Source organism: Amblyomma americanum, chromosome 3 (assembly GCF_052857255.1).
Source record: "Amblyomma americanum isolate KBUSLIRL-KWMA chromosome 3, ASM5285725v1, whole genome shotgun sequence".
In the NCBI taxonomy this organism is placed as follows: Eukaryota; Metazoa; Arthropoda; class Arachnida; order Ixodida; family Ixodidae; genus Amblyomma; species Amblyomma americanum.
The window spans coordinates 107,921,707-107,936,662 of NC_135499.1; the positions used below are offsets into that span (position 1 = coordinate 107,921,707).

The 14,956-nt window shown below is 47.7% G+C and overlaps 1 protein-coding gene and 15 non-coding genes across 16 annotated transcripts; all 16 read left to right on the plus strand.

Annotated features, from left to right (window-relative positions):
* The first annotated feature begins 223 nt into the window (after nt 1-223).
* Nucleotides 224-295, plus strand: TRNAM-CAU (transfer RNA methionine (anticodon CAU)). The gene has a single exon. It is a non-coding gene; the product is annotated as a tRNA-Met (tRNA).
* A 166-nt stretch (nt 296-461) lies between these two features.
* Nucleotides 462-3,320, plus strand: LOC144123958 (uncharacterized). Its single transcript, XM_077656663.1, has 2 exons — nt 462-1,368; nt 3,316-3,320. Exons 1-2 carry the CDS (start codon nt 462-464, stop codon nt 3,318-3,320), a joined length of 912 nt encoding a protein of 303 aa, XP_077512789.1.
* Nucleotides 3,321-5,439: 2,119 nt separating this feature from the next.
* Nucleotides 5,440-5,511, plus strand: TRNAM-CAU (transfer RNA methionine (anticodon CAU)). The gene has a single exon. It is a non-coding gene; the product is annotated as a tRNA-Met (tRNA).
* A 102-nt stretch (nt 5,512-5,613) lies between these two features.
* Nucleotides 5,614-5,685, plus strand: TRNAM-CAU (transfer RNA methionine (anticodon CAU)). Its single transcript has one exon. It is a non-coding gene; the product is annotated as a tRNA-Met (tRNA).
* A 102-nt stretch (nt 5,686-5,787) lies between these two features.
* On the plus strand, nt 5,788-5,859 carry TRNAM-CAU (transfer RNA methionine (anticodon CAU)). The gene has a single exon. It is a non-coding gene; the product is annotated as a tRNA-Met (tRNA).
* A 101-nt stretch (nt 5,860-5,960) lies between these two features.
* On the plus strand, nt 5,961-6,032 carry TRNAM-CAU (transfer RNA methionine (anticodon CAU)). Its single transcript has one exon. It is a non-coding gene; the product is annotated as a tRNA-Met (tRNA).
* Nucleotides 6,033-6,134: 102 nt separating this feature from the next.
* On the plus strand, nt 6,135-6,206 carry TRNAM-CAU (transfer RNA methionine (anticodon CAU)). Its single transcript has one exon. It is a non-coding gene; the product is annotated as a tRNA-Met (tRNA).
* Nucleotides 6,207-6,482: 276 nt separating this feature from the next.
* TRNAM-CAU (transfer RNA methionine (anticodon CAU)) lies at nt 6,483-6,554 on the plus strand. Its single transcript has one exon. It is a non-coding gene; the product is annotated as a tRNA-Met (tRNA).
* A 102-nt stretch (nt 6,555-6,656) lies between these two features.
* Nucleotides 6,657-6,728, plus strand: TRNAM-CAU (transfer RNA methionine (anticodon CAU)). Its single transcript has one exon. It is a non-coding gene; the product is annotated as a tRNA-Met (tRNA).
* A 102-nt stretch (nt 6,729-6,830) lies between these two features.
* TRNAM-CAU (transfer RNA methionine (anticodon CAU)) lies at nt 6,831-6,902 on the plus strand. The gene has a single exon. It is a non-coding gene; the product is annotated as a tRNA-Met (tRNA).
* A 276-nt stretch (nt 6,903-7,178) lies between these two features.
* TRNAM-CAU (transfer RNA methionine (anticodon CAU)) lies at nt 7,179-7,250 on the plus strand. Its single transcript has one exon. It is a non-coding gene; the product is annotated as a tRNA-Met (tRNA).
* Nucleotides 7,251-7,352: 102 nt separating this feature from the next.
* On the plus strand, nt 7,353-7,424 carry TRNAM-CAU (transfer RNA methionine (anticodon CAU)). The gene has a single exon. It is a non-coding gene; the product is annotated as a tRNA-Met (tRNA).
* Nucleotides 7,425-7,525: 101 nt separating this feature from the next.
* On the plus strand, nt 7,526-7,597 carry TRNAM-CAU (transfer RNA methionine (anticodon CAU)). The gene has a single exon. It is a non-coding gene; the product is annotated as a tRNA-Met (tRNA).
* Nucleotides 7,598-7,699: 102 nt separating this feature from the next.
* TRNAM-CAU (transfer RNA methionine (anticodon CAU)) lies at nt 7,700-7,771 on the plus strand. The gene has a single exon. It is a non-coding gene; the product is annotated as a tRNA-Met (tRNA).
* A 102-nt stretch (nt 7,772-7,873) lies between these two features.
* TRNAM-CAU (transfer RNA methionine (anticodon CAU)) lies at nt 7,874-7,945 on the plus strand. Its single transcript has one exon. It is a non-coding gene; the product is annotated as a tRNA-Met (tRNA).
* A 3,620-nt stretch (nt 7,946-11,565) lies between these two features.
* TRNAM-CAU (transfer RNA methionine (anticodon CAU)) lies at nt 11,566-11,637 on the plus strand. Its single transcript has one exon. It is a non-coding gene; the product is annotated as a tRNA-Met (tRNA).
* Nucleotides 11,638-14,956: the final 3,319 nt, after the last annotated feature.

Below are 14,956 nucleotides of genomic sequence, written 5' to 3' on the forward strand. Positions count from 1 at the left end.
GTGTTTTTGTGTAAATGTTATGTGTCGCAGCCAGGCAATAAAGGAAAAAAGCAGAGTGGCGCAGTGGAAGCGTGCTGGGCCCATAACCCAGAGGTCCGTGGATCGAAACCACGCTTTGCTATTGTTTTGGTTTTTTTCTTCTATCCTCTTTTTTCAATAGTAGGATTCAATCTGTACTACAATTTGCATTCTAATATAGGGTACGTTGCAGTGCAGCGCAATCAGCAGAGTGGCGCAGTGGAAGCGTGCTGGGCCCATAACCCAGAGGTCCGTGGTTAGAAACCACGCTCTGCTATTGTTTTGGTTTTTTCCTTGTATCCTCTTTTTTCAACAGTAGGATTGAATCTGTACTACAATTTGCATTCTAATATAGGGTACGTTGCAGTGCAGCGCAATCAGCAGAGTGGCGCAGTGGAAGGAGGATTCGACTTCCTGCCACCGAGCGTGACGGACGCGTTATCATGAGCTCCGTCGGAGCGGTTTCAGCGGCCCAGTCGGGCCGCGGTAACAGGTTTTTTGCGGCTACTGCCGAAGATTATCAGGTTATTCTGCCCAATCTGCCATCCGGACGCATCGTCGCCAACACCGTTTTCATGCACGGCGATCCAAGAGCCCGGCCCTATCGTGTTGAAGACTACCGGGACACTTTGGCCAACCTTGGTGCGCTTCCCGACGTTGTGGCGTTGGGGGCGTATCAAATGAACCACGTGTGGGCTGTGACAATGACAACTGCTGATGCTGCTCAGAAGCTTCTTTTGGCCGTCGACGTGAAGGTAAAGGATCGCCCATGTTTGCTCATTGATCCGAATAACCGAGAGGTTCGTGTAAAGCTGCACTGGTTGCTGCATGGCGTTACCGACGAAGACGTTCGCGTGGCACTGTCGCCCTACGGGAAGGTGTTAGAAGTGACCCGGGAGAAGTGGCGGGCGCTCGGTGTCACTGAAAAAGGGTCGACGACTCGTACAGTTGGACTAAAATTGCATGCCGACGTCAAAATAGACGATATTCCGCATCAGCTCAAGATAGCCGGAGAGCTAACTCTTGTTGTTGTCCCGGGCCGCGCTCCTCTGTGTCTGCGCTGCAAGAGCACCGGGCACATTCGTCGCGACTGCAAAGTGCCGCGCTGTAGTCGTTGTCGTCGTTTCGGCCACGTCGATGCTGATTGCGCAAAGACGTACGCCAGCGTAGCCGGACCAGTGCAGGCAAACGACATATCGGACCACCTGATGGACGAGGAAGACTCAGAGGAAACAGCAAGGACGAGCCGTAACCTGGTTACGCAAGGTGCATCGTCGAACTTTCAAGGGGAACAACTAATTGACGGCGGAGATAAACCCGCAGACAAGCGGCGACATGACGACGCAGAAGGTGGGAACGAGAAGGATGAGGCAAGCACTACGGGCCACCCCTCTCCCGGAGGAGGCGAGAAACCACCCACCGAGCCGGCACCAGTCACCGTGATGGACAGCGACAGTATTAGTGCCGCTGCAAAGCGACCTCACGACGCAGGCGAAAATGAGAAGGAGCTTAGTGTCGTTGCTGCAGACGAGCCGCCAGCCAAGACGAATGTTGGACGGCGTCCCTCATTTCGACCGCTGCCGAACACTTCGGCGGCGCGCAAGACGGCGGAAACGCCGCCCATGCCGCCGTGAGGACCGCCCTGTGCTAGCACACTCCGATCAAACCGCAGTTGTGAGGTAAGCGCCATGCCCCCGGTTTTCTTTCCCACCTTGCTATGATGACTATGGATAAGTCCATTCGCGTGGCAACATTAAATGTCCGAGGGCTTGCCTCAAGGAGGAAGCAGAGTCAACTGTACCGCCTGTTAAGCGACTTTGACCTTGACATTCTAGCAGTGCAGGAGACGAAAGTCGAGGGCGACGTGGAAACCGGGGGCATGGTGCAGCAATTCGTAGCGCGATACTGTGCTATTGTGAGCCATTCCGTGGGATATTCTTCAGGCTGCGCATTGTTGGTCCGACATAGTCTAGGAGCTAAAATAGAAGCCGTCACGTCATGCACGTCAGGACGGTTTATTGTATGTGATTTCTTGTTATCGTCCTTGGAGTGGCGTGTAATCTGTTTGTACGCGCCGACTGTTGCTGGGGAAAGGTGCAGGTTTTTTGAACAGCTAAAACAGTATACCCAGTGTAATAGGTTGGTCATTCTTATTGGTGATTTCAACTGCGTTCTTTCATCCCGGGACAAAACTAGCACCCGACCGTACAAGGATGCAAGCACGACTGCCCTAAATGAAATAATAGGGAACAGTAGTTTGGCGGATGTGGCTGAATGCCTTGGTGGTGGAAGAAATACACAGTACACCCATTTTCAGGCTTCGAGCCACGCTCGTTTGGATAGAGCATACGTAAGCCTTGATTTGGTACCTTTTTGCAAGGAGTACCGAGTGAGCGCTGTTTCATTTACTGATCACTGCTTAGTCAGTTTTCTAGTAGCAAGCACGAAAGAAAGGAAAAGAAGCTTCGAGTGGCAGTTATGGAAATTGAATTCAAAATTACTGGATGATGAAATTTTTATGGCAGACGTGACGACGCAAGTTGATGCAATGAAACATATGGGTAATACGACGTGCAGAGAAAAATGGGAGAACTTCAAGCAGACAGTTAAAATGAAAGCATTGGAGCGGGCGAGCGCTATACGCAGACAAAAGGGGGCAGAGGAAAAAACGATGCGCAGAAACTTGGAAAAATTGATCAGTGAAGAGTGTAGTAGACCCGGCATGTTCATGGACGATATTCGCGCACTAAAGCATAAAATAGAACAGTTCGACATCGAAAGATACCACGGTGCTCTGGTGCGAGCGAGAGCTGAAAAGCTGGTGGGGGGGGAAGTTCCATCGAAAAGAGCGTTGGGCGCAGAAAAGTGGCACGCGCGGCGCAATCAGATAGTGGAAATTGAAGTTGGTGGAAAAGTTAGTGACACAGCAGAAGATATTGAGCGCGCTTTCTTCGAGCACTACAGTGGGTTATTTGCCAACTGCTCAGTTGAGATTGATCGTTTCAAGAAGGACTTCCTTTTGTTGATGCCCAGCCTAGACGACAGTACGAAGGAACTATTGGAGGCAGCTATCTCAGTAGAGGAGGTGAAAAACGCTATTAAAAGCTTGCAGCCGGGGAAGTCTCCGGGCCCGGATGGTCTGACCTCAGCCTTTTATAAACGTCTAAAAAGAACAATTTCACCAGTTTTAGCTGCTGTCTATAATGAGGCATTCGATCTCAATGTACTGCCGCCTTCCTTCACATCCTCCCACACTGTTCTTATACCAAAATCAGAAGACCCCTCTGTATTGCGCAGAGTAACTTCTTACCGTCCAATTTGGCTCAAAAATGGAGACTATAAGATAATGATGAAAATTTTGGCTAAGCGATTGCAGACAGTCATTACTGACCTGGTGGGGCCGCATCAAACGTGCGGTATTAAAGGCCGATCTATTTTCTCAAATATACATGTAGCGCGTAGTATCCTTGAGTGCTGCGACGCAATGGGCACACAAGTGGCAATGATCCAAATTGATCTGGAGAAAGCTTTCGATAGGGTGCCTCATGAAATTCTTCTGTGCATTCTAGATCATGTGAATGTGGGTAGAATTATTCGAGGCGGGGTCGCCATGGCGTACCAGGATTGCACGACAAGTCTAATTGTCAACAAGGTTGTGGGTTCACGCATTCCAGTCAAACGCTCGGTGCGCCAGGGTTGCCCTCTTTCGCTACTGTTGTTTTGTTTGTATATAGAGTCATTTTGTTTGAGCGTTATACAGAGCGATTGTATGCGCGGTTTTAAACTACATCAGTTAGAAGTCCGACTGTTGGCTTATGCGGATGATATAGCCATGTTTTGTAATGATTACGACAGTGTAACACAGGCTGTTAAGTGTGTTAAAAGTTTTTGTGCGGCCAGTGGCAGCGCGGTAAACTGGAGTAAGTGTCTGGGATTCTGGCACGGGGATTGGCCGGAGGCCCCAGACACTTTTGCCAACATGAGTTTTACTACGACTCCTGTTAAATACTTGGGAGTTCCTCTTGAGTGTTACAAAGACAGCGAAGCCTACTGGAGGAGTGAAGTGGATAAAATGAGGGAAAGAGTGAATAAATGGAATGGATGGAATTGGTCAATGTTCTCGAGAGCCACAATTTGCAACATATTTTTAGTGAGCAAACTTTGGTATGTCCTTCAAGTCTTGCATTGCTCCAGGGTTCATATCCAAAAATTTCATCGGGTTTTTGCAGTCTTCGTGTGGGCATCTTCCTGGGAAAGATCAAGCCGCACCAATTTATTTCTACGAGTTCGAAATGGAGGACTCAGTTTGTCACATTTGTTTTTGAGACAGGTTGTCAATCGGTATTTATTTCTTCGGGACGTTAAGCACCCATTTCTACACACTGTCTGTCAACTTCGCCTGGGGAAGCACTTGCCTAATATGGTTGTCTCTGCTGGCAGTATGCCCGGTGGAGTGCATGGTTTTCTACGCGAAGTTGTGGTTTCATGTAGGTTTTTGACGGCGCGGTTTTCACTCCAATACCTGAGTGAAGTCAACCGGAAAAAACTGTATAAAGACCTCTGTAGTGTGGTTCTCCCCGTGCCTTTATATCGGTCCCTTTACAGGGAAGGTATAGGTAACAAGGTACTAAAGCGTGTTAAGGCAATGCTAGTCCCGTCTGGTGTTAAGACTTTCTTTTTTAAATTACACACTGGAACTCTGACTGTCAAACCGTGGATGGCTGAAAAAGGTTTTTTTGTTCCCTGGGGTACTCACTGTATAATATGCAGAAAGGAGGAGACAATTGAGCATGTGTTCCTTGAATGCTGGGATGCTGTGTTCCTTTGGGATGTGCTTCAGCGCACAATCAAAAAAGAATTTCCGCTTGATGGGTACGGAATTCGCTACTTGCCAATTGAAAGTGATGACGGTACCCCATTTGATTTGATCATGCTAATAGCCCTACACAGTATTTGGAAATGCAGAATGGCAGTAAGGCACGCCGATCTCGATGCAAGGCCGGCACGTCAATATTTCAAAGAAAGCATAAGCAACTTTGTTCAGGAGAAAAAGATGCTGGAATGTAGTCCAGAGTGGCTATCACGTGTTGAGTTATTATTGGCGATGAAGGAATTTTAGTATGAGCGTGACCGCACAAGCTGGGCGGCCGTTGTTTTAACAAAGATGTTGATTGTGTTTTAGTGCTTATGTATGAATATGTGTTTTCTTTTCATGTGGGTCAAAATACCGGCAATAAAGAAAAAAAAAGCAGAAAGGCGCAGTGGAAGCGTGCTGGGCACATAACCCAGAGCTCCGTGGATCGAAACCACGCTCTGCTATTGTTTTGGTTTTTTTCTTCTATCCTCTTTTTTCAACAGTAGGATTGAATCTGTACTACTATTTGCATTCTAATATAGGGTACGTTGCAGTGCAGCGCAATCAGCAGAGTGGCGCAGTGGAAGCGTGCTGGGCCCATAACCCAGAGGTCCGTGGTTAGAAACCACGCTCTGCTATTGTATTGGTTTTTTCCTTGTATCCTCTTTTTTCAACAGTAGGATTGAATCTGTACTACAATTTGCATTCTAATATAGGGTACGTTGCAGTGCAGCGCAATCAGCAGAGTGGCGCAGTGGAAGCGTGCTGGGCCCATAACCCAGAGGTCCGTGGTTAGAAACCACGCTCTGCTATTGTTTTGGTTTTTTCCTTGTATCCTCTTTTTTCAACAGTAGGATTGAATCTGTACTACAATTTGCATTCTAATATAGGGTACGTTGCAGTGCAGCGCAATCAGCAGAGTGGCGCAGTGGAAGCGTGCTGGGCCCATAACCCAGAGGTCCGTGGTTAGAAACCACGCTCTGCTATTGTTTTGGTTTTTTCTTCTATCCTCTTTTTTCAACAGTAGGATTCAATCTGTACTACAATTTGCATTCTAATATAGGGTACGTTGCAGTGCAGCGCAATCAGCAGAGTGGCGCAGTGGAAGCGTGCTGGGCCCATAACCCAGAGGTCCGTGGTTAGAAACCACGCTCTGCTATTGTTTTGGTTTTTTTCTTCTATCCTCTTTTTTCAACAGTAGGATTCAATCTGTACTACAATTTGCATTCTAATATAGGGTACGTTGCAGTGCAGCGCAATCAGCAGAGTGGCGCAGTGGAAGCGTGCTGGGCCCATAACCCAGAGGTCCGTGGTTAGAAACCACGCTCTGCTATTGTTTTGGTTTTTTTCTTCTATCCTCTTTTTTCAACAGTAGGATTCAATCTGTACTACAATTTGCATTCTAATATAGGGTACGTTGCAGTGCAGCGCAATCAGCAGAGTGGCGCAGTGGAAGCGTGCGGGGCCCATAACCCAGAGGTCCGTGGTTAGAAACCACGCTCTGCTATTGTTTTGGTTTTTTTCTTCTATCCTCTTTTTTCAACAGTAGGATTCAATCTGTACTACAATTTGCATTCTAATATAGGGTACGTTGCAGTGCAGCGCAATCAGCAGAGTGGCGCAGTGGAAGCGTGCTGGGCCCATAACCCAGAGGTCCGTGGTTAGAAACCACGCTCTGCTATTGTTTTGGTTTTTTTCTTCTATCCTCTTTTTTCAACAGTAGGATTCAATCTGTACTACAATTTGCATTCTAATATAGGGTACGTTGCAGTGCAGCGCAATCAGCAGAGTGGCGCAGTGGAAGCGTGCTGGGCCCATAACCCAGAGGTCCGTGGTTAGAAACCACGCTCTGCTATTGTTTTGGTTTTTTTCTTCTATCCTCTTTTTTCAACAGTAGGATTCAATCTGTACTACAATTTGCATTCTAATATAGGGTACGTTGCAGTGCAGCGCAATCAGCAGAGTGGCGCAGTGGAAGCGTGCTGGGCCCATAACCCAGAGGTCCGTGGTTAGAAACCACGCTCTGCTATTGTTTTGGTTTTTTCCTTGTATCCTCTTTTTTCAACAGTAGGATTGAATCTGTACTACAATTTGCATTCTAATATAGGGTACGTTGCAGTGCAGCGCAATCAGCAGAGTGGCGCAGTGGAAGCGTGCTGGGCCCATAACCCAGAGGTCCGTGGTTAGAAAGCACGCTCTGCTATTGTTTTGGTTTTTTTCTTCTATCCTCTTTTTTCAACAGTAGGATTCAATCTGTACTACAATTTGCATTCTAATATAGGGTACGTTGCAGTGCAGCGCAATCAGCAGAGTGGCGCAGTGGAAGCGTGCTGGGCCCATAACCCAGAGGTCCGTGGTTAGAAACCACGCTCTGCTATTGTTTTGGTTTTTTTCTTCTATCCTCTTTTTTCAACAGTAGGATTCAATCTGTACTACAATTTGCATTCTAATATAGGGTACGTTGCAGTGCAGCGCAATCAGCAGAGTGGCGCAGTGGAAGCGTGCTGGGCCCATAACCCAGAGGTCCGTGGTTAGAAACCACGCTCTGCTATTGTTTTGGTTTTTTCTTCTATCCTCTTTTTTCAACAGTAGGATTCAATCTGTACTACAATTTGCATTCTAATATAGGGTACGTTGCAGTGCAGCGCAATCAGCAGAGTGGCGCAGTGGAAGCGTGCTGGGCCCATAACCCAGAGGTCCGTGGTTAGAAACCACGCTCTGCTATTGTTTTGGTTTTTTTCTTCTATCCTCTTTTTTCAACAGTAGGATTCAATCTGTACTACAATTTGCATTCTAATAAAGGGTACGTTGCAGTGCAGCGCAATCAGCAGAGTGGCGCAGTGGAAGCGTGCTGGGCCCATAACCCAGAGGTCCGTGGTTAGAAACCACGCTCTGCTATTGTTTTGGTTTTTTTCTTCTATCCTCTTTTTTCAACAGTAGGATTCAATCTGTACTACAATTTGCATTCTAATATAGGGTACGTTGCAGTGCAGCGCAATCAGCAGAGTGGCGCAGTGGAAGCGTGCTGGGCCCATAACCCAGAGGTCCGTGGTTAGAAACCACGCTCTGCTATTGTTTTGGTTTTTTTCTTCTATCCTCTTTTTTCAACAGTAGGATTCAATCTTTACTACAATTTGCATTATAATATAGGGTACGTGGCAGTGCAGCGCAATCAGCAGAGTGGCGCAGTGAAAGCGTGCTGGGCCCATAACCCAGAGGTCCGTGGTTAGAAACCACGCTCTGCTATTGTTTTGGTTTTTTCCTTGTATCCTCTTTTTTCAACAATAGGATTGAATCTGTACTGCAATTTGCATTCTAATATAGGGTACGTTGCAGTGCTGCGCAATCAGCAGAGTGGCGGAGTGGAAGCGTGCTGGGCCCATAACCCAGAGGTCCGTGGATCGAAACCACGCTCTGCTATTGTTTTGTTTTTTTTCTTCTATCCTCTTTTTTCAACAGTAGGATTCAATCTGTACTACAATTTGCATTCTAATATAGGGTACGTTGCAGTGCAGCGCAATCAGCAGAGTGGCGCAGAACGCGTTTGCACGGAAAGGCAGCTCATCGTCTTAGGTGACTTCAATTGTGTGCTAAATGCTCGCGATAAGTCAAGCATCCGGGGGTTTCGAGACAGGAGCACTGAAGTGTTGATCAGAATTATTGATAACGGAAACCTCGAAGATGTGGCTGAATGTCTTGAGGGTGCGCGGGCAGTGAAGTTCACCCATTTTCAGGGCTCAAGCCATGCACGGCTGGACCGCATTTATACATCAGTTGACCTTGCCCCTGTATGCAGCCAGTACGAAGTTGTGGGAGTGTCCTTCTCAGACCACTGTTTAGTTGAGTGCTGCCTCGGAAGTGTCAATCGAAGCAAGGCATTTTCATGGGAAATGTGGAAGCTAAACAACACGCTTCTTCGCGACGATGTCTACTACCGAGCAGTAAAGGATGAAATAGGAAAAATAAACCCGTGCAAGAACCTGAAGATATGGCAGCAGTGGGAGTTAAGCAAAGAATCTTTAAAAATCAAAGCAATAGAAAGGGCCACTTGTATACGGTATAAGGAAAAACAAGACGAAGCTGAGTTCAAGGCACTACTGGAAACGTTGCTGAAGCAGGAATGCAAGGCGCCTGGGAAATGGATTGAAGATGTCAGGAAAACCAAGCAAAAGATAGAACTCATGGAAGAACGGCGTTATCGCGGAGCACTGGTGAGGGCGAGGGCGGAAGACACAGCTGCTGGCGAAGCGCCATCAAAACGTGCTCTCGGTTTAGAAAAAGCCCACGCTGAAAGTAATCATATCGATAAAATAGAATGGGGGGGTATCTTATCGGCAGACAATGACCACATCGAAGCAGCCTTTACACAATTCTACCAGAGGCTTTTTTCGTGGCATCCGGCAGACGCAGTTGCATTTAAGCATCAGTTTCTTGGTGCAATGCCACGGCTGGACGAAGAAAGGAAAAAGAAAATGGAACTAGAAATAACTGAAAACGAAGTAGGGCGTGCGATAGATGAATTAAACCTCGGAAAATCACCAGGACCAGATGGATTCAGTGCGGCATTTTATAAAGAATTTAAGCATGAAATTGCCCCGGTGCTATGTAGAATGTTTAACGAAGCCTATGGAATAAACTTTTTGCCTCCGTCTTTTGGGACCTCCCATACGGTACTCATACCGAAAACTGATGATATAGAGAAATTAAAATCTGTTACCGCATATCGACCGATAGCACTCACTAATGTCGACTACAAAATTTTTATGAAGGTATTGGCGCGAAGACTACAGACAGTGATAAAGGAAATTGTTGGACCCCACCAGACATGTGGAATAAAAGGGCGATCAATTTTTTCCAACATTCACAAAGCACGCAGTGTACTTGAAACCTGCGATGCAATTAATGGGCGGGTGGCCATGCTTCAGATTGATCTCGAAAAAGCTTTTGATTGTGTTTCTCATGAAATCTTGTTTTCCGTTTTAGACCATGTGAATGTCGGTTCAGTTATCCGCAAGGGTGTAGCCATGGCGTATCGAAACTGCACGACAAGATTGATTGTTAACAAGTGCTTGGGGGCCCCCATTAGCGTGCAGCGTTCGGTGCGTCAGGGCTGCCCCCCTCAGCCCTCTCTTATTTTGTATTTACATCGAAACACTGTGTAGGAAAATATTAGAAGACAATAGTATTAATGGCTTTAGGTTGCAAGCTGCTGAAGTTAAGCTGTTGGCGTATGCTGACGACGTTGCTGTATTCACGGTTGATCAGGAGAGCATAAGCGAAGCTGTCGGGTGTGTACGCGAGTTCAGCGAAGTCACCGGTAGCGGGGTTAATTGGTCCAAATGCCTCGGACTCTGGCATGGATGGTGGCCATCCCACCCGGACCATTTTGCCAACGTACCGTGGACGACGACACCGGGCAAGTATTTGGGCGTTCCGCTCGATGCTTATCGTGAAAGCGAGGAGTATTGGAAACAGCAAACGAAAGAAGCACGTGACAGAGCTGGAAAATGGAAAGGCACCAACCTCTCCATTTTCGCCAGAGCTACAGTCTGCAACCTGTTTTTTATTAGCAAGCTCTGGTATGTGATGCAGGTTTTGCATTGCTCTCGGGTGCACATTCAGAAGTTACACCGGATTTTTGCAGTCTTTATATGGGCTTCCGAATGGGAACGTTGCAGCAGAACGAACCTGTTCCGGCGGGTAAAAGACGGGGGGTTGGGGCTAGGGCACCTCTTTTTAAGGCAGCTGGTGAACCGTTTTTTGTTTTTTCGCGACGTCTCAGACCCGTTCTTGCGCACCGTGTGCCAGGTCAGGCTGCGGCGTTTGCTGCCCGAGTTTGTTGTTACCACAGAAGAGCTCTCGGGTGGAATTTTTGGTTACTACAAAGAGATTGTAGCAAGTGTTAGGTTTCTTTCAGCGCGTTTTTCTAGCGATTATTTGTATAAAACTAAAAGAAAGAAGTTGTACCATGATCTTTGTGATATTGTTTTCCCAGAGCCTATGTACAGGGCCTTGTACAGTGGAGGTCCTGGAGCTGATGTTTTAAAAAGGGTAAAGAAAATGCAGGTGCCACCAGGAGTAAAGACCTTCTTTTTTAAATTACACACCGGGACACTCCCAGTTAAAAAGTTTTTGGAAGGAAAGGATTTCTTTTTGCCGTGGGGATCGAACTGCTTAATTTGTAAACAGCCCGAAACAATAGACCATGTTTTTTTGCATTGCTGGGAAGGGGTTTATTTTTGGGATGTGTTACAAAGGACAATAAAGAAAGAGCTACCACTTGACGCGCAGGGAATTCGTTATTTAAGCACAGACAATGAGGATGGGGTACCATTTGATCTCATAATGCTCTTGGGCCTCCACAGTATATGGCGCTCCAGAATGGCAGGCTATTATTGTGACAAAGACGCACGACCTGCCCGCATTTATTTTCGGGAAAGAATGGACTGCTTTCTGGCCATCCAGAAAGCAACTGCGGAGCCTCCCGAGTGGCTCTCGAGGCTAGAGCCGCTCTGTATGCTTCGTGAATTTTAGTATGACGAAGCCAGACTCATGATGGCTGACCACGACAGTGTTGTATGTACATAGCGTTTTGTGTGTTTTTTGTTGAGTGTTTTTTGTGTAAATGTTATGTGTCGCAGCCAGGCAATAAAGAAAAAAAAAAAAAAAAAAAAAAGAAAAAAAAAAAAAAAAGCAGAGTGGCGCAGTGGAAGCGTGCTGGGCCCATAACCCAGAGGTCCGTGGTTAGAAACCACGCTCTGCTATTGTTTTGGTTTTTTCCTTGTATCCTCTTTTTTCAACAGTAGGATTGAATCTGTACTACAATTTGCATTCTAATATAGGGTACGTTGCAGTGCAGCGCAATCAGCAGAGTGGCGCAGTGGAAGGAGGATTCGACTTCCAGCCACCGAGCGTGACGGACGCGTTATCATGAGCTCCGTCGGAGCGGTTTAAGCGGCCCAGGCGGGCCGCGGTAACAGGTTTTTTGCGGCTATTGCCGAAGATTATCAGGTTATTCTGCCCAATCTGCCATCCGGACGCATTGTCGCCAACTCCGTTTTCATGCACGGCGATCCAAGAGCCCGGCCCTATCGTGTTGAAGACTACCGGGACACTTTGGCCAACCTTGGTGCGCTTCCCGACGTTGTGGCGTTGGGGGCGTATCAAATGAACCACGTGTTGGCTGTGACAATGACAACTGCTGATGCTGCTCAGAAGCTTCTTTTGGCCGTCGACGTGAAGGTAAAGGATCGCCCATGTTTGCTCATTGATCCGAATAACCGAGAGGTTCGTGTAAAGCTGCACTGGTTGCTGCATGGCGTTACCGACGAAGACGTTCGCGTGGCACTGTCGCCCTACGGGAAGGTGTTAGAAGTGACCCGGGAGAAGTGGCGGGCGCTCGGTGTCACTGAAAAAGGGTCGACGACTCGTACAGTTGGACTAAAATTGCATGCCGACGTCAAAATAGACGATATTCCGCATCAGCTCAAGATAGCCGGAGAGCTAACTCTTGTTGTTGTGCCGGGCCGCGCTCCTCTGTGTCTGCGCTGCAAGAGCACCGGGCACATTCGTCGCGACTGCAAAGTGCCGCGCTGTAGTCGTTGTCGTCGTTTCGGCCACGCCGATGCTGATTGCGCAAAGACGTACGCCAGCGTAGCCGGACCAGTGCAGGCAAACGACATATCGGACCACCTGATGGACGAGGAAGACTCAGAGGAAACAGCAAGGACGAGCCGTAACCTGGTTACGCAAGGTGCATCGTCGAACTTTCAAGAGGAACAACTAATTAACGGCGGAGATAAACCCGCAGTCAAGCGGCGACATGACGCAGAAGGCGGGAACGAGAAGGATGAGGCAAGCACTACGGGCCACCCCTCTCCCGGAGGAGGCGAGAAACCACCCACCGAGCCGGCACCAGTCACCGTGATGGACAGCGACAGTATTAGTGCCGCTGCAAAGCGACCTCACGACGCAGGCGAAAATGAGAAGGAGCTTAGTGTCGTTGCTGCAGACGAGCCGCCAGCCAAGACGACTGTTGGACGGCGTCCTTCATTTCGACCGCTGCCGAACACTTCGGCGGCGCGCAAGACGGCGGAAACGCCGCCTATGCCGCCGTGAGGACCGCCCTGTGCTAGCACACTCCGGATCAAACCGCAGTTGTGAGGTAAGCGCCATGCCCCCGGTTTTCTTTCCCACCTTGCTATGATGACTATGGATAAGTCCATTCGCGTGGCAACATTAAATGTCCGAGGGCTTGCCTCAAGGAGGAAGCAGAGTCAACTGTACCGCCTGTTAAGCGACTTTGACCTTGACATTCTAGCAGTGCAGGAGACGAAAGTCGAGGGCGACGTGGAAACCGGGGGCATGGTGCAGCAATTCGTAGCGCGATACTGTGCTATTGTGAGCCATTCCGTGGGATATTCTTCAGGCTGCGCATTGTTGGTCCGACATAGTCTAGGAGCTAAAATAGAAGCCGTCACGTCATGCACGTCAGGACGGTTTATTGTATGTGATTTCTTGTTATCGTCCTTGGAGTGGCGTGTAATCTGTTTGTATGCGCCGACTGTTGCTGGGGAAAGGTGCAGGTTTTTTGAACAGCTAAAACAGTATACCCAGTGTAATAGGTTGGTCATTCTTATTGGTGATTTCAACTGCGTTCTTTCATCCCGGGACAAAACTAGCACCCGACCGTACAAGGATGCAAGCACGACTGCCCTAAATGAAATACTAGGGAACAGTAGTTTGGCGGATGTGGCTGAATGCCTTGGTGGTGGAAGAAATACACAGTACACCCATTTTCAGGCTTCGAGCCGCGCTCGTTTGGATAGAGCATACGTAAGCCTTGATTTGGTACCCTTTTGCAAGGAGTACCGAGTGAGCGCTGTTTCATTTACTGATCACTGCTTAGTCAGTTTTCTAGTAGCAAGCACGAAAGAAAGGAAAAGAAGCTTCGAGTGGCAGTTATGGAAATTGAATTCAAAATTACTGGATGATGAAATTTTTATGGCAGACGTGACGATGCAAGTTGATGCAATGAAACATATGGGTAATACGACGTGCAGAGAAAAATGGGAGAACTTCAAGCAGACAGTTAAAATGAAAGCATTGGAGCGGGCGAGCGCTATACGTAGACAAAAGGGGGCAGAGGAAAAAACGATGCGCAGAAACTTGGAAAAATTGATCAGTGAAGAGTGTAGTAGACCCGGCATGTTCATGGACGATATTCGCGCACTAAAGCATAAAATAGAACAGTTCGACATCGAAAGATACCACGTTGCTCTGGTGCGAGCGAGAGCTGAAAAGCTGATAGCGGGGGAAGTTCCATCAAAAAGAGCGTTGGGCGCAGAAAAGTGGCACGCGCGGCGCAATCAGATAGTGGAAATTGAAGTTGATGGAAAAGTTAGTGACACAGCAGAAGATATTGAGCGCGCTTTCTTCGAGCACTACAGTGGGTTATTTGCTAACTGCTCAGTTGACATTGATCGTTTCAAGAAGGACTTCCTTTTGTTGATGCCCAGCCTAGACGACAGTACGAAGGAACTATTGGAGGCAGCTATCTCAGTAGAGGAGGTGAAAAACGCTATTGAAAGCTTGCAGCCGGGGAAGTCTCCGGGCCCGGAAGGTCTGACCTCAGCCTTTTATAAACGTCTAAAAAGAATAATTTCACCAGTTTTAGCTGCTGTCTATAATGAGGCATTCGATCTCAATGTACTGCCGCCTTCCTTCACATCCTCCCACACTGTTCCTATACCAAAATCAGAAGACCCCTCTGTATTGCGCAGAGTAGCTTCTTACCGTCCAATTTGCCTCACAAATGGAGACTATAAGATAATGATGAAAATTTTGGCTAAGCGATTGCAGACAGTCATTACTGACCTGGTGGGGCCGCATCAAACGTGCGGTATTAAAGGCCGATCTATTTTCTCAAATATACATGTAGCGCGTAGTATCCTTGAGTGCTGCGACGCAATGGGCACACAAGTGGCAATGATCCAAATTGATCTGGAGAAAGCTTTCGATAGGGTGCCTCATGAAATTCTTCTGTGCATTCTAGATCATGTGAATGTGGGTAGAATTATTCGA

What these genes read in the sequence shown, in the direction of transcription:
- LOC144123958 (XM_077656663.1), top strand. Translation starts at nt 462, where the DNA reads ATGAGCTCCGTCGGAGCGGTTTCAGCGGCCCAGTCGGGCCGCGGTAAC.